Source organism: Psittacula echo (assembly GCF_963264785.1).
Source record: "Psittacula echo genome assembly, chromosome: 7".
Taxonomy (NCBI): Eukaryota; Metazoa; Chordata; class Aves; order Psittaciformes; family Psittacidae; genus Psittacula; species Psittacula echo.
In genome coordinates, this window is record NC_137740.1 from 11,486,642 (window position 1) to 11,508,605 (window position 21,964).

Here is a 21,964-nt window from a genome sequence, read left to right on the forward strand (position 1 = left end):
TAGGGTGACATGGCCACAGTGAGGAACCAAGGCAGAAGTCTGCATTTCTCTCACACTGTGGTTCAGGACACTTTGCTCCTGGCAAGGCCACAGCAACGAGGCGCAGTCGTGCCAGTCCAACAGATAACGCTGTAGGGTGACAGATGTTGGGCCTCTCTTTGCACTGTGCCTTTGCGGGGATGAAGTTGGACTGTGACCTGCCAGGGAGCAGGGACCTTTGAGCTCTGCCAGCCTCCTTGCTTCCTGATCCCTAAGCGCAGCCCTTTGTGCCCAGCCTGGAGCGGTTTAGGTATCAGGGTGGAGCTGAGCTGTTCTCTGCCACCACCTCACTGTGGTATGTGACAGGCAGACATGACGTGGGGTGACACACTGCCAGCCTTTGGGGGTGGTTGGGTGCTGCTGGGTGTCATATCCTTGTTCCTGCTGCCACGAACTACTGCTGCCTGGGATAAAGCAGCTCCTGGGCTGGGAAGCCCATCATCCTCCCTAGCGGGTGCTTTCAAACAGGAATATATTCCCCCCGCCAGCCAGGAGCCAGCTCTCCCCATAGCAGGATGCCAGCTCCCCTCTTTTCCCTATCCACACCGGGGATGTAGCCCTGTACCCAGACCTCACAGGGACCCCCTTGTAGGGGATCTGCTTGTAGGGATGCAGGCAGTGACAGGGATGTTGGAGGCCAGAGCGGAGCAGGATCGGGGCGATGACAGCGGCCCCACACCCAACACAGCCCAGGGAGCGGGAGGGGTGAAGAAGGGTTGGGCCGTGCCCGCGGCGGGGCGGCCCCGGAGGGAGGCGGGCGCGGCAGCACCGCCTGAGGCGAACGGGCTCTGGCGGGGGCAAAGCGCCGGCAACGACCCGGAGCCCGGTGCGCGATGCGTGCGGGCGGGGAAGAGCCGCACCAGGTGCTGGGCCGGCTGCGGTTCCTGCTGCAGTGCAGCGAGTGCTTCCGCCGCGCCCGGGCGCTGCCCGCCGCGCTCTGCTACGTGCCGCGGGAGGTGCAGTACAAGATCTGCAAGGACCCCACCGCCACCGCCGCCCGCAGCCTGCTCAGCGTCTGGGACAGCCCGGGGCCGGCGCGGGGCGGCAAGCGGGCGGCGCGGGCCACCATCGAGGTGCGGAAGGGCGGCTGCCTCCGCGCCACCGGTGAGGAGTACTGCAACAGCGCCGGGCTCTGGGTCAAGCTCAGCAAGGTAACGGCGGGGTGCGGGATGAGCCCCGCACCGTGGAGGCGGGAGCCCCCCGGGCCACACGTTGTGTCCCCGCGCTGGTGACAAGTCGGGCTGCGCTTTCAGGAGCAGCTGGAGGAGTACACGGGCAGCCATGACCTGGCGGAGGGCTGGGTCCTGGCGCAGAGGTTCGGAGAAGGAGGCGATAAGTTGGTCCCGGTTGACTCCGTGGAGAAGATCCGGTGGCAGAAGCAAACGCTCGGGAATGACTATAAACCCGTGGTCAGGTACGGCCCTGGGCTGTGGGTGCTGGAGGTGCGTGTGGCTGGTACCTCTGGAAGATGTGCGGCACATCCAGCACAGCCTCCTTGCTCCCTCGTGTGCAGGTGGGACGCATCCCTGCCAAGCCAAAGGTGTCCCCTCACAGACTAATCCTGTTTGCCTGTGGCAACACCTGCACAGGATAAAAGTGAGGCTGGGGGGTTCTGAGGCGATTGGGTTTGAGCTGAGCAGTGATGCAGCGGTAACACAGTGGTGGGAAAGCTCATATTTGATTTGCGTGATGAAAGGCCGTGTGCAGGGCTGGATTCCCCACTCTTCTCCACCATCTAGGTGCTGGGACACTCTTCATTGCTCCCATGGCTGTTCCTGCAGCCCCTGGGTGTCACCCCCACTCCCTTACTGCCGCTGCCTCCATTCCAGCTTAAAGCTTGGATATGCTGAGCACTGAGCCATCTTTCTTTCCCTTGTGTGACTCCTCATGGGTGCTGCTCCAGCTGGGAACAAGTGGTGGACCTGACCTACTCCATGCACCTGGGAAAGAAGCCCAGACTCATAGAGCAGGATGAGGCTGCGGTGCAGAAGTTTCGGTATGAGTGCATCTCCTAGAGCAGTTCTGATACCTGAGGGGTGTCTGGCTGGGGCTGGACGTGCCTGTGGGGTCAGGACTGGCTTCAGGGTCAGGAGTGGAAAAGATGGGTGCCTTGCAATGCCTTTTACATTGATACTGTTCAATGCTGCTCAAGCAAACATGGCCTTTGCTCCACGGAGCATTGGAGCAACTGCGTGGTGCTATTCCCACTGGGCTGGGGTGGCCATAAACACCCGGTGTGGTGGTGTTGAGATACAGCCATATTATCTGCCTGTGCTGGGCACAGCTGCCCAGCGCCATCCTGTTGTGATGACCATGAGATGCTGTGGCAAATTTGAGCTGGGGCACCTGCTGGTGAGCAGGTTTGGTTTGCATCCTGCTCTTCCCATGCCATTAACACAGAGCCTTCTTGCAGGTCTGTGCCCCCGGGCTGGAGCTATGAGCATGACATGGAGCTGGGGCGCTTCCTGTATGATCACAGTGAGAAGGAGCTGCGATATGGGGACTGCATGACGGAGCACGTCAGCAACATCAAGGTCTCCTCGCAGGTGGTGCGTAGTGAGGCTCCTCCATAGCCTAAAATCGGTGTCAGATACATGAGCATTGTCGCAGCTATGGGGAGGATCAGCCCTGAGAGGGGCCGGGATTGGTGATGGGCTCTAGTGAAGCTGATGGGAGTTGGGTATCTGGAGCAAAATGCTATTATGTCTCTAGGGTTTGTGGCCATGCTCAGCTTGCTCTGAGCAGGAGTCACCGCCTGCCCGCAGCCTAACAAACTGAGGAGCTGTCCCCTGACGCATCCAGGGGTGGCCATGGCGTGCCCAAGGATGCTCAGCTCTCTGCTCCGCTCGCTGCACTCTTGCAGGGGGACTGCGGAGGGGCCATCCTGATGAACAACCCGACACACACCTTCTGGGAGAGCAACGGGCCCCCCCCGTCGCAGCACTGGGTGCGGCTCAGCATGAAGACAGGCAGCATTGTCAAGTGAGCCCTCGGGGTGTCCCCTCCCTGCCAGCGGCTGTCCCAGGGAAGGGCAGGGTGCCAGGCAAAGCACCTTCTTCCTCCTGAATACAGCTTCCCCCAGCCTCGGGGTTGAGGTGGAGGGAAGCTGCTGCCAGATGTACCCCAGGAGAACACAGCCTTGCCCCCAGCCCCATCTCCGGGGGCATCTCTGTGGAGGGGAGGACAACACTGACCCTCTTCTCACACCCCCAGGAAGCTGTGGCTGGTGCTGAATAGCTGTGAGAACTCGTATATACCCAGGAGGGTGGCTGTGTATGGAGGGCCACCGAACAGACTGCAGCACATAAGAACTGTCCTAATTAATGAGTGAGTAAAGAGCAGCCTGAGTCCAGCTTAAGCCAATCTCCAGAGCTGTCTCTGCACCCTGAGCAGATGCTGAGGAAAGGGGCTGGTGCTGAGTGACCTGCTGGTGATGGTGGCTCTTTGCAGGTTTGGGCTCCCTGGGTGCAAGGCTGCATCTGTCCCCCCAAGCATGGTGGCCCCTGCCTACATGCGCCAGCTTCATCTCCACTCCTGGTTCTTATCCGTGCAACTGGGTTGCAGTGTGCTTCCTCCTCCCTAGTGACTTTAGGAATCTTTCTGCCTCCTCCTCCTTATCTCTGTGGAAGTGGGCTGCTGCCATCACCTTTCTGAGCATCCCTGCTGTGTTGTAGCTGAGAAGCCCTGGGGTGCTTCACCTCTTCCTCTTCACAGTGTTTTTTCCCCACATGCCCTTAGGTCTTTGACTAGACCTTGCCAAAGGCTTTGGAAACATAAGCAAATCACTTACCAGATTGCTCATCTTCCCAAATCCCTGTTTCCTTCAAAACACATCACCCTTATGTGACCAGCTCTGCCTGAAGGATGGTTGCGCCCTTGCTAGATGCACCCAGGACCCCCTGGGAACAATGATGCCCTCTCAGACATCTCACATTTCTGTTCTGCTTTGAATTTATGCTCTTCTCTGGCTCTTTGGGTGCTGCTTCCACCTTCTTCAGGATATCTCTGTGCCTCTGACAGCCTCTTCTCTCTGCTGAGTTCCCTTCTGCCACAGTGAGGTGAGGGGTCTTCTGCTATGGGTAGCAGTGCATCCTTGGCTGGGGAGCCAGAGTGGCCCGTGCCTTGCTGGCCACCTCCTGTGCACTGTGGCTCTGCCACCTCTCTTCATGCTCTGTGCAGCAACAGCTTCCAGTGTGTCTGCATCCTCCGCGACATGAAGTTCCACCTGCCGGTGCTGGAGATCCGCTTCCTGGAATGCCGGGGTGAGCCTGTGCTGCTGGGTTGGGGCTGCCAGCCCAGCCTGGCCCTAAACCTGCAGCCATCCCAGTACCTGCAGTTCTTCCTTCCACACTGGCTGCTTTTGGGGGTCCACTGGAGGAAAAGCTGGGGAATGAGCTTCATTTGGGATGCTGCAGGTGCTGGGGGCTCCTTGCCCCCAGCTGCAGCATCTCCGCCATGCACTGTCCTTTCTTGGCAGATCAAGGGTACAATGTCCGCCTGCAAGGGATTAAGATAAAGTCTTTCTGGGAGTGGGACCTGATTCTGAACTCTGGCATGTTCCAGCCAGCCCGGCTGGTGCGTTACCCTCTCCTGGAAGGGGTGGACACCAGTGTGCTGTACCGGCGGGCAGTGCTCATTCAGAGGTACCATCCCCAGGAGAGTGAGCCTGCGCCCTGCGATGAACTGTGCCTTGGCCTCTAGCAGGGCTCCACACGTGTGCCAAGCCCCTCACATCTTCACACTGCTCCTCTCTGGTCTCCAGGTTTGTGCAGATCCTGGACAGTGTCCTGTGTTACCTGATCCCCCTCTCTGAGGACAGCATTGGCACCTTCAATGCACTCAGGGTGAGTGTTTGCTGAGCTCCCCTGGGATGGTACCAGTAGGAGCATCTTGTCATGGACTCAGCTGGTTTTGCTGGAGGCTGTGGCATATCCCCGTTGATCTGATGGGGACAGACCTGCCCAGGGCTCATGCTGAGAGCTGCCACATTGGGCATTGCCAGTGAGATGGAGAAGCTGAGCATCCCCTGTTACACCAGAAACTGTGCTTGTGGAGAGGGAAAGCGGGCACACCGTGGCAGGATCAGGCTTCTAACTGTCCTGGGTTCAGCTGTAGCAATCATTTTTCTCCTTCTTAGTCGCTGGTGATGTGCTGTGTTTTTGACTTTCAGCCTGGGAACAGTGCTGATAACACCGATGTTTTTAGTTGCTGCTCAGTAACGTTTACTCCAATCAAGGACTTTTCAGTCTCATGCTCTGCCAGGGAGAAAGGGCACGGGAAGACGGGAGGAAGCAGAAACAGGACACCTGACCCAAACTAGCCAAAGGGGTATTCCATACCACAGCATGTCATGCCCAGGATAGAAACTGGGTGTCGGTTGGCAGGTGGTGAGCAATTGCATTGTGCATCACTTGTGTTTATTGTTTTCTTTTTCTTTTCCCCTTTTAGTTTTATATTCTCTCCCCTTGTTATTTCCCTTGTCATTATTATTATTGGTGGCAGCAGCAGTGGTTTGTGTTATACCTTAGTTACTGAACTGTTCTTATCTCAACCGTTGGGAGTTACAATCTTTTGATTCTCCTCCCCATCCCTCCAGGAGCAGGGGGGAAAGAAAGGACGGAGTGAGTGAGCAGCTGCATGGTTCTGAATTACCAGCTGGGTTTAAACCACAACAATAACCATCTCAGCTTGTCCCTTGCTAGAACATGAAGCCATTCCTGCTGCTGTCCAAGCAGAGCACAGCCCTCATTGCCCACTGTCTGCAGTCCTCGGAGAGCAAACCCCCTGCCATGCTGCCAAAGCTGCAAGTCAACAGGATGCTGGCCCGGGAGCACCGCGCCAACCCCGCGCTGGACCCCAGCTACAGGAACACCGTGTTCACCCAGGTATGGCAACACCATGCCCTGTGTGGGTACCTGCCAGCTCAGCATCACTTGTCCCCGCTGCATCTCATCCCTTTTCCTCTCTGCTCCTCTCCAGCTGTACGAAGGCCTCAGCTCTTCCAAGCACAATCAGCCCCTGGACTACAGGTCAGTCTTCAGCATCACAGTTTTGGGGTGTCACCTCCCTGGAGCAAGGTGCAGGGAATGCCATGTGCTTCTTGCTTTCTTGGAGGAGGGATGTACATGAGGTTGTTGCTTCCCCACAGATGGCCCACAAACTACACCCAGTGGTGGGAGTGCGATTTTGTCACTGAGGGCATCATTGACAATGGTGAGAGCACTCCCCTCCTGCTCTGTAGCTCTCCCCAGGGCTTTCTCATTTTGGAGTTCAGCTCAGTGGGTTGCCTGCTCAGGTGGGTGTCCACGCTGTCCCGGCTTCTCTATGGGAGGCAGCCATGCTCTGCACACCTGTGGTGGTCCCTGCATCTCTCGTACCCCACCAGTATTGCATCCTTGGGACCAGCATCTGTCTGTGCTGTGTCAGGCACTAACCAGCCTCTGCCCCCACTGCAGGTGGTGGTTTTCGGGACACCCTGTCAGACGTGTCGGAAGAGCTGTGCCCCAGCTCGGACAATGTCCCCATGCCCCTGCCCTTCTTTGTCCGCACCTCCAACCAGGTTTGGTACCCCATTGTCTGCCTGTTCCAGCCCTGGGGGTACAGACAGCAGAGCCTGGGGGCTTTTGGGTGTTAGCTCTATCTTAATGCTTACAGGGCTATTGGCTTGGGGAGCTTTGCTTGTACCTGTGTGGTAGACAGGAGAGGCAGGCAGAGGGGTGATGGAGAGGGAGGCTGCAGGAGGGACCATGCTGGGCTGGTCACATCTGTGTCCACAGGTCCTAAGCTTCTCTCCTGCAGGGTAACAGCAGCAGTGACACCAGGGACATGTACGTCCCCAACCCCTCCTGCAAGGACTTTCGCAAGTACGAATGGATCGGGAAGTTGATAGGAGCAGCCCTGAGGAGCAAGGAGTTTCTGGTGAGCACATCAGGTCCCCCCTGGCCAGCAAGGGGCCTTGGTGAGTGCTGCTGTGTCACCCCTCAGGTGATGGAGGGGCACATGGAGGATGCATGTCTTTGCTCCCTCTGGCAGATCCTGGCTCTGCCGGCGCTGGTGTGGAAGCAGCTGGCAGGGGAAGAGGTCGTCTGGAGCAAAGATTTTGCTGCTGTGGATGCGGAGCTGGTGAGCGGGGCTGGGGTCCAGCAGGGCAGTGCTGTGCACTCCTGTGTCTGCTCCGGCTCCACTGTGATGGCTTTCGCCCTTTGGGGTTGCAGGTGAAGCTGCTGGAGATGATGGAGGGGATGGACAGGGAAGCCTTCGAGTTCATGTTTGGCAAAGAGCTGACCTACACGGTTGTGCAGAGTGACCAGCGTGTGGTGGAGCTGATCCCCAATGGCAGCAACACCGTGGTACGCTATGAGGACCGCAAGGAGTTCATCCGCCTGGTGCAGAAGGCTCGACTGGAGGAGAGCAAGGAGCAGGTAATGCTGTGCCCCAGGGCCACCATGGCTCCAGGGGGACCCTGCTTCTGGTACCTGTGGGGTTGGTGGCTGTGAAAATGTGTCTCCAAAACCAGCTCCAGCTGGGTGGTTCCTCCATGCATCCCATGCTCAGGATGTCCTGGGCATCCCATCTGGGGTCCTGCAGTCCCTGACGTTAGTGCCCTGGGTGGCTGCCCTGGGCTCAGACCCATCGCAGTGACATGGGGCTCTTCCTGTGTCCCCCCAAGATCGCAGCCATGCGTGCTGGGCTGCTCTGTGTGGTGCCACAGCCTGTGCTGGACCTGCTCACCTGGCAGATGATGGAGAAGAAGGTCTGCGGGGACTCCAAGATCACCGTGTCTGACCTGCGGAGGTTCAGTAAGTGCTTGTCCTGTGCACTCATCCTGCCCCATGCTGAGTCCTTGGCCGGGGGGAACCTGGGGGAGGATGAGCCAGAGGGACCCTGGGTAGGGATGCAAACCCCACCAGTCCCCACTCTGGTCCATCTGGTCCTCAGTTGCTATGGGCAGAGGCGAGTGGTCACCCTGCAAACAGGGACCCCTCTTTCTCCAGCCTTCCTTACACAGGGTGCCAGCCCTGCTCAGGGGTGCTGACTGCTCACCGAGGGTCTCCTCCTTTCCTGCCTCTGCTTTGGGCTCTCACAGATGGGCAGGATGGACATGTCCCATTCATTTGCTTTGCTGGCAGTGTCTAATGGAGCTGTTGCACATTCTTTGTTGCAGTCACATTTGAGGACTTTGCGCCCAATGACATCCGTATCCAGAACTTCTGGGAGGCGCTCAGCAACTTCACCAGTGGTGAGCAGCTCCAATTCTTTCCCCACTCTTCATGTGCAGCAGGGTGGGCATGGGGACGGGGTACCCCCTGCCCTGCGCTGCGGGGATGTTCACCAGGTACTTCCCTGGGACTCCGCTGGGGTCATTCCGCCTGGCCCCTCCTGGGATGCTGAGAGCATCCCTTGGCTTTGCCCTGTGCTCCCGGAATGATTGTGCAATGGCAGTGACTGGGACAGTCCTGTCCCTGTCCCTGTCTCTGAACCCTGTCCTTCCCCTCAGAGGACCTCAGCCGCTTCCTCAAGTTCGTCAGTGGCCGGAGCCGCCTCCCAGTTCAGATCACTGTCTACCCAGACAGGTCAAAGTGAGTCCATCCTGCCCGGGCTGGGGTCCCTGTGCTGTGCTGGAGTTTGACCCTCTCTCGTTTCTCCCAAGCTTGAACACGGTGGACGTGATGCCACAGGCCTCCACGTGCTCCTGCACCTTCTTCTTGCCCAGCTATTCCTCGTGAGTCTTGCTGGGGACAGAGATGCTCCCCCTTCCCTGGGGCTGGCACTGGGGTCCCATTCCAGGCTCTCCATGTCCTGTCCTGTGGGAGGTCTGGGTAACGTGGGGAGAGAAGCATGAGGGTCCTGGTGCCTTGTCATGGCCATGACCCCGTGTCCCAACCACCCAGAGCCAAGACCTGTGAGGAGATCCTGCGGTACGCCGTGTACAACTGTGTGTCCATTGACACTGACAGGAACTGAATGAAGCCCCCCGGACATCCCATGCCACGGGACCCACATGCTCCAGGGACACTGACATGAATAAAGCCGCAGGGCCGGATCCTGTTGTCCTGCCCCAGAACGTGTTTGTGTCCATACCTCTGGAGGGCTGGGACTGGAGTGCACAGGGCCAGCACTGCAACTGGGGGTCCAGCACAGCACTGTCTGCTGGGTGCTGTGCCAGCATGAGGTGGAGGTGGGGACTACGGAGAGAGCCATCCCCTCCACAGACATGGTGTGTGAGGGGAGCGTGGCTGCACGCTGCCGCCCCGGTGCACCCTGCAGAATGCCCCCAATGCACCCTGCAAACTGCCCCCCGTGAACCCTGCAAGCTGCCCCCCCATTGCACCCTGCAAACTGCCCCCCGTGAACCCTGCAGAGCGCTCTCCCCGCTCCCTGCCTGCAGCCTTACCCCCGGCCGCCTGGGGGCGCTGTGTCGCCGAGCCCCTTCCTCCGCCGGGCGGTGATCCATGACTCGGCGCTCCGCAGCCCAGGATCTGTCCCTCGGTGCCCCTCTCACTACCCTGGCCGGGAGGAGCCGATTGCGGCAGAGCCGAGGAGACGGATCGAGCCTATCGGCGCTCTATCGACGCACTCGGCTCTCCGCGCGCATGTGCAGTGCGGGCCGGCGCCGCCATTGCTGTGCTGTCAGTGAGGCGGTGTGAGCCAGTGGTCACCTGAGCTGAGGTAACGGCGGGGCTGGGGGTCCTGGTGCCTTCGTAAGGGCTCCGGGGGACGCGGGGACCGGGGAGCCGGCGCATGGCTCCGGGGAGTGCTGCCGGGTAGAGCTGAGCCGGGTCGAACCGGAGCCGGTCGACCCTGTCCCTGCCCGGTTCTGCCAAGTTACGCGGGGCCCTGCCCCTGTGCTCCCTCCGCAGCATGGAGTTCCAGGCCGTGGTGATGGCGGCGGGAGGCGGTTCCCGTATGACGGACCTGACCTCCAGCATCCCCAAGCCGCTGCTCCCCGTGGGCAATCGGCCCCTGCTCTGGTACCCGCTGAACCTCCTGGAGCGCGCTGGCTTCGAAGGTAAGGCGAGGCGGTGTCTTGGTGTGGGAGTGGAGGCTATATGCTTACCCTGCTCTCCTCAGGCTGCCCGTGGTCACCTCTGTGTCGCTTCCTCTCTTTCCCATGTGTTGTCGCAGGTGCCCTGTTGATGGGGGCAGGTGCTGTAACAGGTCTCTGTACTGTGGTTGTGCTGTTGGCCCATGTCACATCCCTTCCTTCATGCTAGGTTGTGTGTGCTAGCCCCCCCTCCCCTCACCAAGGCTGTTGTTAACCGGGAGTCTCTCACTTGTTTCTTTCTCTGAATCATCAATAGAAGTAGTGCAAGAAGTTTGTCAGCTCTCCTGGGATGTCTCTTGGTTTGTTGTTTCAGTCTGTCCTGAAGTTCAGGGTTACTTGCTCTGTCTGAGGCATTTAGTCCATGTTGCAGCGTGGAGCCAGGTGCTGGGTTCTGGACAGAACAGGACAGTGGAAGTGACAGAGTTGTCATGCTCACCTGTAGGCCTTGTTTTACGGGAAGGCTGAAATGGTATTTAGTATACTCTGAAGTTCTTTACTCTTTTCTGGGGTTAGGTTTTTGTTTACCTTTTGAGTAGTGATCCGCTGTTTCTTATAAAACTTTTTCGTAACACCTTCCATGTTTCTGTGTTTTCACATTTATATTTGTCTTTTGCCTTTCTGCTTCTCTGGATTTGCTTCTCCTGAGCAATTATTCTGTGCTCCACACTGAGACTGTGGCTTTCTTCATGACTGCTTTTTTTTTTTTAATGTGAAGATGTAAAGATCAGCTCATGATTATCCTTGTTAGCCTCTTACTATTTCAGTGTGCAGAACAGAAGAGCGAGCAAACTTAAGACTGTCTTTATTTTGCTTCATTAAGAAATCCTTAATGAAACAAAATCCTTTTATTAAGAAATTCATTAAGAATTATTTTTCACCTGTTTTTTGAAATCTGCTTTTTGAATATCCGCTTTCTTTGACTGTTCTTTTTTTTGCTAGGATCATACTTTTATCCAGTGATATGGATATATGGGTAGATAAAAGCTTCTCTGTAACCAATATTGTGCTTTGTGTGGCTCTTTATCAGAAATAACCATTTCCACTTGATGCTCTTGACCACTAGTAGGTGGTGTTACAGTCATTTCTCACACATGGCTTTTCAGCTTATCTAACACCTATGAAAATTTGGGGATTTGTACATGAATATATGAATATATGAAGCTTCAGTAAGCAAGTTGCCACCTTCCTGTTCCTATCCTGCCTCTGCCCCCTGACTAAGCTGTGTGTTTCTGTGTTAATAATCCACTGTCAAGAATTCTCTCCCTGGATCATGATTTTCAGTAAGTATGACACGGGGCTTTAGTTCCTCATATTTGCTTATGTTAGTAAGTAGGTGTTCCAAAGGCTGATTCACTGCATCCCTTTTGTCCTAATTGCAAGTGCTGCATCTCTCCTAATATTTAGGAGACCTTTGTCCAGCTCACTGGATTTATGCTGAACTGTGGGAACTTACAACTTCCACCTGAGACCAGTTCTTTCTCCATCAGCTACTACTTTTCCTAATTCAAGGTGTGCTTTCAATCCCTTTCTCTAGGTTCTTCAGCCCTGTTTTGAATGTAAGTTGGCATCCAGTATGGAGTGGGAGAGCATTCCTCCCATATCCCTGGTACCAAACAACCACACAATTCCTGATGTTTACAGTTCCATCCTCTTTTCTGTTAACAGATTCTGGATGAGTTCAGAATAAATTGGTACAGATTTATTCTTAGTGTGTTTTTGTCTCGCCACAGGAGCTTCTTAGGCTGAGGGCTGGATTGTTTCGCCTAGTTCTCTGTTAAAATTCTACGTGGAATACTATGTTACAGTGTGGATTTGTTTTTGGGGGGGTGGGATATGTTAATTTGAGGATTTTATTGTTGCTTTTCGTTGCAGTTCTTGAGGCCAGGGAAAGAGGTTTCTTGCTGTTTTGTTTTCTGTCTTTTCTTTGCAAAGCTTCTGTTCTTACATCCTTCACTTTGGAAGGTACACTTTCGTGCCACTGTTGGCATCATTGAAATATGCATTCATCTTTTTTCTTTTGTAGATGAAATGAGTTTGTTGCTCACATATTACACTACTTCTTGCCAAGATGGTGCTAAGAAATAGTTTAACCATTGTATTGCATTACTGTGGTTGATGGTGGGGTCTGCAGAGGATTATACAGGATCAGGGTGGGCAAAAGACAAAGCTCTAAAGCATTGGAGACATTAATGCAAGGTCTCCTTGTGCTGTTTGAGGACATATGGTTTGAAGCTGCTCATTAATGACAGAAGATGTTTCTGTTCTGTCTTGCTAACTCATGCCACTCGCATGTGTCCCTTTCAGTAACAGGCTCCACCCCCACAAAGCAGGAGGGATTGTTTTCATATGCATTAGGACTTAATCTTTTCTTTAAAAGTTACTATTGCCAAGTGCACTTTGGTTCATGTAGAACCCCATTATGCTACTCAAGCCTTCTGACAGTCTCTCAGCCTTTGTGAATAAAAAGTGTATTCTATTTGTGATGAATATTTTTTTTCCTGCTTGATCTCATTTCACTTTCCTCTATCCTAGAGGTCATTGTGATTACAAGGAAGGAAATCCAAAAGATGCTAAACTTGGACACAAAAATGAAGCTGGATTTCGTATGCATCAGTGACAACATGGACATGGGTACAGCAGATTCACTTAGACATATTCACCAGAAAATTAAGGTATTACTGGAAGACATTTGTGTCTAATTTTATTTAATTTTTTTTTCATTGTGCTTTAAGAGCTGTCCCATGGAATGATATTGATGGTAACTGAATTTCCTGGTCTTCAGAAGAGCTGAATTTTGTAAAGGTCACCTCATGGGGGAATTCAAACAGACTCTGACCAGAACTGACAGCTAGGAAGGCTGGAGCAGATCCAGGCTGGGCACTGGCTGCTGCTTAGTGTTAGCTTTCTGGCAGGTTAGTTAAAAGGTTGTATTTGTTTGTACGGTTTTTGATATGATGTGTGATAGCTGTTGTCCACAGAGTGCTTGGGGAAGTAGTTCTGCACAAATGTTCATTGTCAGCTTAGCTTAAGCAAGACCCTCATATGTAAGGAAGTTTGTCCAGTTCTCAGCCCTACCACAGGGTTGCCTGTGCTGTTAGCAAGTGACTTGCTCTGTGCTTCAGTTTTCTGCTTTTCTTATACTGGCTTGTCCATAAGCTCTTTGATAAACATTGCACAAATGTGATAAAGGGCTGCTGTTCTAATAAAAATGCCACTTCACAGAATTTAGATTTCTGGCTGCACAATCAAAACATTCCCATGTAAGGCAGACCTGCTGCTCTGAGCTCTTGCCATGATCTGGGATGGAATTTCGGTTTTGTCGTTGTCATACACTTAATCTTTCTGGTTTGTTCCCTGTCCAGGCCATCTTAGCCAAATTGGCCATGTATATAAAGGTTGCAACATAACGTCAATGAACTGTGTCTTTTTGTCTTCAGGCTCTTTTTGAAGGTAATATGCAGTGTAACAGGCTGTGTACTCCCAAGAGAAAGACTCCAGTTTAGGCAAGATGAAATTTTACAGGCAAATACAGATGTTTGGGTGAAACGAGAGAGATTCTGCAAGGGATTAATGCACAGACTAGAATAATTTAGAGGGTGAAGAAGAGACACGAAAAGGAAAAGCAAAATCAACAGAATTAGTTTAACTTTTAGAATGTTTCTGTTGTGGAAAATCATGCTCTGTCATAACTCAGTCTGGCAGTATTTTTTAAATACTTTTATTCATTAAGGAAATATCTGTGTGCTGCAGATTGTGACCCCAACCTTACACTTGTATTGACTGATCAGAGCAAGTAGTCCCGCTGTCTGGGTATCCCTCTTTTTGTTAATCCAGGCAAGTTAGCTGAAGAGGGTGGCCTGGGAGACAACAATAAAGCGTGTGGGGTAAGAAAATAGACTGTATCTTCAGTGGGGCAGCAGTGTTGGATCTTCTGTTTGTTTTTCAGCAAAAAAGCTTAGGAAAGACGTGAGGTATTCCTGAAACCCACACAGCTTCTTCAGTCAACTGCTGTGTATGAATTGCAGCAACTGCTTCTGCCCTTTTTATTCCATGTCTCGCTTGTTTGGCGAGGGAGAACAAAGTGCTCTCTTATTTGAAAGAATCCTGTGCTGAGTTCTTGAGCAGATTGCTGCACTGTGTATTTTGGAGTCATTCCTCTAGTAAATGCATACCACTGGTACACCTCTTGCAGGGTATACCCTCTCCTGTGTGAGGTAGGTGAGAGCTACACAGTAGAGGTAGCTGAAAAGCTGCTGTTTGTTGGCTCTGCCTGCGGTGGAGCAGGAGAGGGATCTCGTTGAGGAATGAGTTTCCCTGGTGAAAACAACTGCTGCTTGTGGCCATAGTTTGCTGGCAGGCTTTTTGCAGCCCATGCCAGAAGTTTGATGAGAAATTTAAACTAGTTGTTGAAATTTAGTTGTCGCAAATTGAGTTAATTGCCCACAAACAGAAGAGCAAGTATGCTCCATAAAAATGAGGTAACGTGGCACAGTATAGGCAACTTGCCTGTGTGCAATGCAAGTGGCAGGGAGCAAAGCCAAGATTATAAATGCACAGTAAGAAATACGTCTCAGGGTAGCTGTATTGCTGATCACAGATTGAGATGTGCATAAATGTTGGACCACTTTAAATAAAACATAAAATCTCATGACTTGCTGCCTTGTCTAGCACTAAACTGAGGGAGTTCTACCAGTGCAGCATTGCTGTGTGCTGTCTCTGCAGTTGCAGGCCTTTGTGTTGCACCTTGGTTAATGAAGCTCAATACTTTAAAAATTAGATGATGATATTAGGTTTACAAAATGGCATTCAGCAGTAGCAGGAGAGTATGTATGTTCGAAGACTGTAAGGCCCGAGGGAAGATAGTTTGAAGATAGCTTGCATTGCTGTTTTACTGCTTTTTGGTGCTAGCATTTTTGGGGGCAGGTAAGAGTGACTATTTTGGTTCACAGCCACAAGCAGCTGACTACCAGTATTACCCTTTCCTCATGAGAGCAAAGGAAGCCTGTTCAAGTTTGTTTGCTGTTCACCCACTCTACACACAGAGGATTTTTTTGACATCTTTACTCCAAGAGTTGGTATAGTAGATGTGTGCTCTTGGCTCTGCTGGAACTCTTCCTGTTATTTTTGGCTGTCTCAGCCTACACCTGATTGACAAGGTAGCAGCTTCATTACGGTTTTTATGTTCGTTAGAAGTCTGAATGTATCTTTTTCTTGGATCCTTCACAAATAAAGATATTATGCTACACTTGTTTCCAAAAGGCACCTGCTTGAGAAGTAATAAACAACAGTGAACTTGGTCCTATGAGTTCTGCTTTCTGGATTCCTAGGCCTGGGTGTCAGCTTGGCCTGTTTATTACCAGTAATTCTTTATTGAACTACTGAATTGAATTGACTTGTGTAGCAGGTTGCTTTATTTGTTTTTATTTAAATATTCAGTGCTGGGGTCTGAGTAGCTGACCCCATTAACCAGTCTTCACAACTCTACAACTGAGGACTGAGGCATGTTGAGGTGCAGTAATTTACCTTGGATCATTAGAGATTTGTAACTACTAGAAACTGGACATCTGTCTCAGATCTCTCTTGGTTTTGTTCATGAGGTCATAGTTCTATACTGTGTTGTGTGCCTGTTGCATACTCTGTTTCCCCACCTTGAAAAAGCCAGCAGGACAAGAGATTAAACACAAGTTGAAGATCTTTTAAATGGAAACTGATGAAATAGAAACTTCAGTAGAGTTGCAGTCCAGTTTCTGAATCGTGAGTATTGTGGGTTCTTCAGTGATTATGACTTTAAAAAGGTCTTAAATTTGGTAATGCATGGGTCTAAATGTAAGAAAGTGACAAATCATTTTGCAGCATATGAAATAGAAACCAGTAGAGATTTGTTTTGCCTTTTTTATTTTATTTTTTTTTCTTTATTGGATAATATAACAGTTATCAATGTTTTGCACTAAGTCCAGCTCTTAAAATTATGTCAAAAAGCAAGTATAGGAGTTACTAATATGTTTCTTAAATGATTTGTTTTGCACAAGGATATGAAAACAATTCGAGGACTTTGTGACAACTGTTGATCATGTCCTTTAATTGCTCTCCTGTGGACAATCCCAACATTTACCTAGAATGCTGCTCTTTTTGGGATCTTGCTATAGTCTTGTGTGCTTTTATGGCAGTTCCCATGGCTAATGGCCAGTCTTTTTTCTTATATGCTAATATCACAGTCAGTTTTATTCTTTTGGGTCTGTGTGCCTAGTTTTCTGGTTGTCTTTTGCAAGACTGATAATGAATAGCTTTTCAAAATATGAAAACCAAAGTGAAGCTGCAGAGCTTTTCTCATTTACATATAGGATGGGAAATGGTAGAAAACAGACTATGTAGACTCACAGTTGATGGTATGATAATGCTCTTGTTGAAACTGTAGCTTTACCACCATAGGGCTGATACCTGTGATCTGTGCTGTTGAGAAAGATCTCTGTCCTCTCGTGATCTAGCCCAAACACAAAAACAGGCCAGGCTTCCATTCCTGTAAGTTTGGATTGATAACCTTCCCTGGTCATGAAGAGTGAAGAGAGCTCCCCTATTCCAGATGGCAAAAGCATGGCATATAGAAGAATTTAATGTATTTTGGAAGATGACAGTCTGCTTCTGTAGCTGAGTAAATGGATTACAAGAACTTTATTTATTTATTTTAAATGCCTTCTGACTTCAATTTTCTTTCAATTATTCACATATGCAATTATCCTAGAGTAATTCTAAAGTGATTTACTTAGTGAAAGCTTCAGTACTTTTTGAGTACTTACCTGCAGCATGGAAATAATGCAGGTCCAGCAAGACCTACAGGATACAAAAAGAGGCACTACCAGGGATTTCTTCAACTGTGTGCCTGTCAGCCTTTGAAAAGCTGGGCAAAGGAGGGGGAAAAAAACCTTTTACTAAATCTCTTGAAGACACCAAAGAGCAACTTTGAAGGACTATAACAAGCCATGAATCAAGCAGTTACATCCTTAAGTTCCAAATCTGTAAAGCAGTATTCTTGTGCAGTTTATTAAATCCAGTGTCTTTATGTCAAACTGTTAAAATATTGCTACCTGTTCATGTCTGTTTTCGAGAATCACTGTCAAGAATTACTTTGAAACCTCAGAAAATCATTTTTATAGATTAAATGACAAAGTCGGTGCTCTCTAAGTCTGTAACAGGTAAATACCACTTCATCCAATGCACATTAATGAAAGCAGACTGTGAGCTCTTTAGGGCAGAATCTATCTATCTCTTAAGATCTCTTCACTACTTCATCAATTACTCACTGGCCACTGTTTCATCCATTACAGGCATGGGAGATACATAGGCTTTGTGTGCTTTGCTAAGGAACCTGTAGAAGTTGTAAGAGAGAAGAAATAATTTCGTAAGAGTCAGCTCCTCTAAAGGATAAACTTTCATTAGGGAAGCATGAGCAAACCATTTGGGTGTAAGGATGGCTTAATCTAGCCCCAGTCATGAACAACTGAATACCTCTTCCATAGATAAGAAAACACTAAACTTGCTCTGGATTTGTCTTTAATTTTCCTCACACCTGGTCTTCAAGATTAAGGGTTTTTTAAATGAGGTCAGTGTTTGGTATTGTTAGCAAAACAGTATGTTCAGCATGCTGCTGTAAAGTAAGGATGGTGTTACAGGTGTGACTGAGTAGGTGCTAAGGTTTAATTTTATAACTACCATGTTCATGTTTTTATTTATTTCTATTAGAATCCAAAGCTTGCTGACAGCCAGGAGCAGTGGGAAAGGGGGTCTCTGTAAGGGGGTCATGTATAATTGCTTTCTCCTCAATAACTATCACAGTCCCTGTTTCTGGTTTTCACTCAAGTGACACTGGCTGGAGCATTCAGCTGAGTTCAGTCTGAATGATAGGAAAACGAGTTCAAAGTCTTGGCAGTTTTGGTGGTGATACCTGATGCACTTTCAAGAGGGAGAAAAGATGTGAGTGCTGCATGTTGTGGTAGGAGATGATGCAGTTTTGTTTTGTAGGCAGCTCCTCATTCAGTGGTGATTTCCACCCCGCCATAATTGTGACTGCCTTTTAAAAGGTTAACTTATTTTGATGTCTCTTGAAATTTTATGTAATTAAATTCCCTGGCTTCCTTAGGGAGGCTTTCCCTCTGTAGCTGGTGTTAGTGGACACACTTTTTTCAAGTCATAATGTAACATCTATTGGTGCTTTTCAGTGGGGTTATTCCTTCCAGTATGTTGCTCTGTTACTTTTTCAGTCCAGATTTATGTCTTTGTTTATTTGACATCTTCTACCATTCTTAAAGGCCTTCTTTTGCAGTTTAGTAGACTTCCTTTGGATGATTCACAGGATTAGTATACAAAATCTATGTGCCATAACCTGCCATGTTATAGCACAGTAATAGTGTCAAGGCTTTGGCTGGTAACACAGAACTTGTGATCTAGAGGATTAGCAACAAGAAATAATAATAGGACTAGGAATCCAATAGTAAATTGCAATGTCTCAGGATGTACTAGTTGAAATAGGGTGATGGTAAGTAGCCACTCTGATGGAGGAAGGAAGGGTACATATGCAAGGCTAAAATATATCAGGGAAAATATTTGTTATGGTAGAGATGAGAAATGAATACTGTTCCTTAAGGCAATGGGACGATTTTTTTTTTGTGTGTGGAATACTGCACAAGTGTGGAACTCAAGTGCATCAAATGTGGAACACTGAAAAAGAAGACAAGATATTCAGAGTGGAATGCCACTGAGTTTAAATTTCCTATGAGAAAGCATAGGCTGAAAATTGCAGAAAGGTTTTAGTTGGAGCAGAATAGGATTGCGAAACAGGCTCGTAGAAGGAGTAATCGAGACACAAATCCTCTAAATTTATACTAGAGAGAGGCTGGCTTTTGCTGTGCCTTTTTTCTTTTTTTTTTTTTTTTTTTGGGCGGTGTGGTGGTTGTTTTTAAATAAACTAAGTAAGGAGATACCTGGAATGGCAGGAGGCTAAACTCTGAGTTAGGAAAACCCTTTGAGAATTGCGTTCCTGTGACTTTCTGCTTGTACCATTCATCACACTGCTGCAGACCCTTTTGTGGCTTGTAGATTATTGTTGATCTGAAAACAACAACAACAAGAAAAAGAAGTCAGAGTGTCAGTGTGCTTTACAAATGAGTTCCACTGAAATTTAGGCATCTCTCATATTTGACCATTTTGTTCCCTCTGCCAAATTCTACCAGACCCCAGCAGCTGCTGTTTGGCACCACCTCCCAGGCTGGGGCCTCTCCAGGCAGCAGGTTGGGAAACCTGGTTAAATCATGAATCTGTATTTCAGGCAGAAGCAGGAGGTGATGTGGGTGTGCCTGGATCAAGCATTTGTCTTCACTGAACACTAAACTATATTATTTTCATCTTCTGTTAAGCATTTCTCCCCCTTGTGTCACTCAACTATACTCCAGCCAGTGATTAAAATGTGGCATTCCAGTGGAGTAGCAGCAATGGAACAATTTCACATTTTCCTTCCTTGATGAGCCCTTAGTTGTGTTAATGGAAGTCCTGACTAATATGGTGTGAATTAATCAGCATGTCTTCTGCTGCTATCACTGGTGAGTGCTTGCATGTGAAATGTTTCATCTCAGGTGGTCCACCTGGTTTTCTCAGTGTCAAAAAGGAAGATTTGAAAGTAATACAGCTCTTAAAAAGCAAAGTAAAACAAACCTTAAAAAGCTACCCAAAAGAAGAAGAAAAACCAACTTTCTTTTGAACAAATAAACAAAGATTGAAACTCCAGATTCTCTTGGTATGTGCATCTTTGGGAGCCATGTTCTGGAAAGTGTGATGTCACGGTGGTGGTCTGTATGCTGCTGAGGGTCACTGATCCGTGGAGTCTTGGACGGCATGGCTAAGCGCTTCGCTTCCTCTGTTGAAAAATCTCCTTTCCAAACACATGATGTAAGTAAGCTGTAATGGCTGGGAGGTGGCATCTGAATTTTTTTGGTACAGCTGAGCAGAGTTTGGAGAGCATGGAAAGAAAAACTTCAGACCCCATAATATAGTTATGCATTTTTTTTGTACTGTCCATGGAAATAACAAAATAATAACAATTAATGCATTTGTAAGTGACAAGATCTCTATATAAGCAAGACGTAACTGAATATTCTGTTCATCTATTTTGAAATAGTAAAAAGAATTTCAGCAGTTTTTCCCAGCAGACCTGGCCAAAAATGCTCTATACTGGAGTGTCTAAAATGCAAATAAAAGTTGCCCTCTTGCTGGGTTTTCTGATTCTGCCTTTCACAATGTTAGTTCTGCATGGGATAAGCAGGTGTATCTGATGGCAATTCACAGGGTGTGTAGCATCTTGTTTCCTTCTCTACCTCTGAGTAAAAGTTCCACCTCTATGGCATTAGGCAGAATTGCATAGCCAGGTCCTGTTCCCAAAGCATAGCTGATTGTCTGTTAGAAAGCAGCTACACTGGCAGGTGCTCAGGCTGGTAATGTTGCTGGAGGGATGACATAGCGCTGCCTGACTGTGTGTGCTTGATGAATGTGTTCAGGACTTTGCTCTGATCTTTATTTTTCCTGGCAGGGTAAGAGTTAGAGAATTCAACAGTTGTTGGGATTTTTTTTTTGTTTGTTTTGAAGTTACTCAGCTTTAGAAGAATGTAGGTAATTAAATTAATTATTTTCCTGCCAGGGTTTACTATGGATCAGGGCTAAAACACCAGAAGTTTGAATGAGGCAATTAGCTCTGAAGGTTGGGATCAAGAATGGTTATTAGAGTATTTTCTATTCTACCTGTTGTCAGCTAAAGGGGATGCCTTCCTTTATACATGCAGGCAAAACCATAGGTGTTTTACAAGGAGTCATTGACAGACCTGAGGTGCTATCAGTTTTGATTGTTATATCTCCCTCTGTATGTCCTTATCCTTTTCATGCTCCTGGCAACTTGGGGCCTGTGCTCGTCACATTAACCAATACCTCTTGTTTCCATGTACTTAGTTGTCGACATTTCTCCTGTATTACAGTATATGTTTTCATTTAGACCCTATGTAATTTCTGATGAATTACACAAATTCGACCTATTCTAGTTGCAGACATACTAAGTTCTTTGCATGTGTATATAGCCGGAATAATTTGTTTAAAAGCATCCTGGTAAAAATCTTTTCCTGGTTTTACGAGCTACTAGTAGTTCTCATTTTTGGGGAGTAAATAGAAGTTAGTGTTCATTTTTGTAAATCATCTTTCATTTTCCTTATTTAAACTATATACAGTCTTCTTGTGTAAATAACTTACTGGGCTGTATGCTGAGGGAAAACTACAGTTTTAGTAAAGGGAATCTCAAAAATAACTTTGCACTTTTTGGTTTTTAACAGCATTTTCATGGACATGTGAAGGCGAAGAAGAGTCAAACATGCTTTACTATCAGCTCATTTTAACAGGCATATGAAGCCTTTTACTTTACGTCAAGCTCAAGTTTATGGTTTTCAAAAGTCGCTCTGTGATGAATGTTCAAAGAAATGAAGTCTGTGAAATGAATTTGTGCATTTCCAAAGAGGGAGTAAGATTTTAACATTGAGAGGGCGGAAGTCAGTGTCTTCTAGCTGTCATTTTTCCTTGGTGCTATTAGTGGAGAGGGCAAAGTCTTGTGCCACATATGAGCCTCGAAGATGCAACTGTCACCCATGCCTGGGTGAAGACTTGAAGGGCAGCATGAAGGCATCACTAATGTACGTGCCACCCTGGACTCCGCAGAGCAGAGCGAGTTGTGTAGGGCTTTGTTTGGTGTTCCTTAATGATGTCCTTGTTTTGAATGTCTGGTCTGATGTTTTCCTAATTTTTTGCTTGTAATTTCCAATGTCCTTGGCCTTTCTGCATGACACTCAAGGCCTTCCC

At 48.9% G+C, this 21,964-nt stretch overlaps 2 protein-coding genes across 5 annotated transcripts in view; both read left to right on the forward strand.

Annotated features, from left to right (window-relative positions):
* Window positions 1-872: 872 nt before the first annotated feature.
* Window positions 873-9,067, forward strand: LOC308224152 (E3 ubiquitin-protein ligase HECTD3-like; the record flags this gene model as incomplete). The annotated part of the gene is made up of 21 exons (XM_080623849.1): window positions 873-1,190; window positions 1,293-1,453; window positions 1,943-2,035; window positions 2,453-2,588; window positions 2,903-3,021; window positions 3,253-3,366; window positions 4,219-4,301; window positions 4,517-4,682; window positions 4,802-4,883; window positions 5,742-5,924; window positions 6,019-6,068; window positions 6,188-6,252; window positions 6,495-6,598; window positions 6,838-6,957; window positions 7,072-7,161; window positions 7,254-7,460; window positions 7,709-7,838; window positions 8,204-8,278; window positions 8,537-8,618; window positions 8,690-8,761; window positions 8,931-9,067. 21 exons carry the CDS (start codon window positions 873-875, stop codon window positions 9,001-9,003), a joined length of 2,523 nt encoding a protein of 840 aa, XP_080479975.1. The 3' UTR covers window positions 9,004-9,067.
* Window positions 9,068-9,636: 569 nt separating this feature from the next.
* Window positions 9,637-21,964, forward strand: part of EIF2B3 (eukaryotic translation initiation factor 2B subunit gamma) — a 100,177-nt gene continuing 87,849 nt past the window's right edge. For 3 of the 4 annotated variants that reach the window (XR_013957414.1, XR_013957415.1, XM_080623166.1), the window contains exons 1-3: window positions 9,637-9,708; window positions 9,900-10,048; window positions 12,617-12,756. Coding sequence is in view for 2 of the 4 variants with exons in the window: in XM_080623166.1 (XP_080479292.1) it covers window positions 9,901-10,048; window positions 12,617-12,756 (288 nt within the window). In the remaining 2 variants the exon portion in view is untranslated. Of the gene's footprint in view, window positions 9,709-9,776; window positions 10,049-12,616; window positions 12,757-21,964 lie in introns of those variants that run through there. The other variant, XM_080623167.1, reaches the window with a different exon arrangement.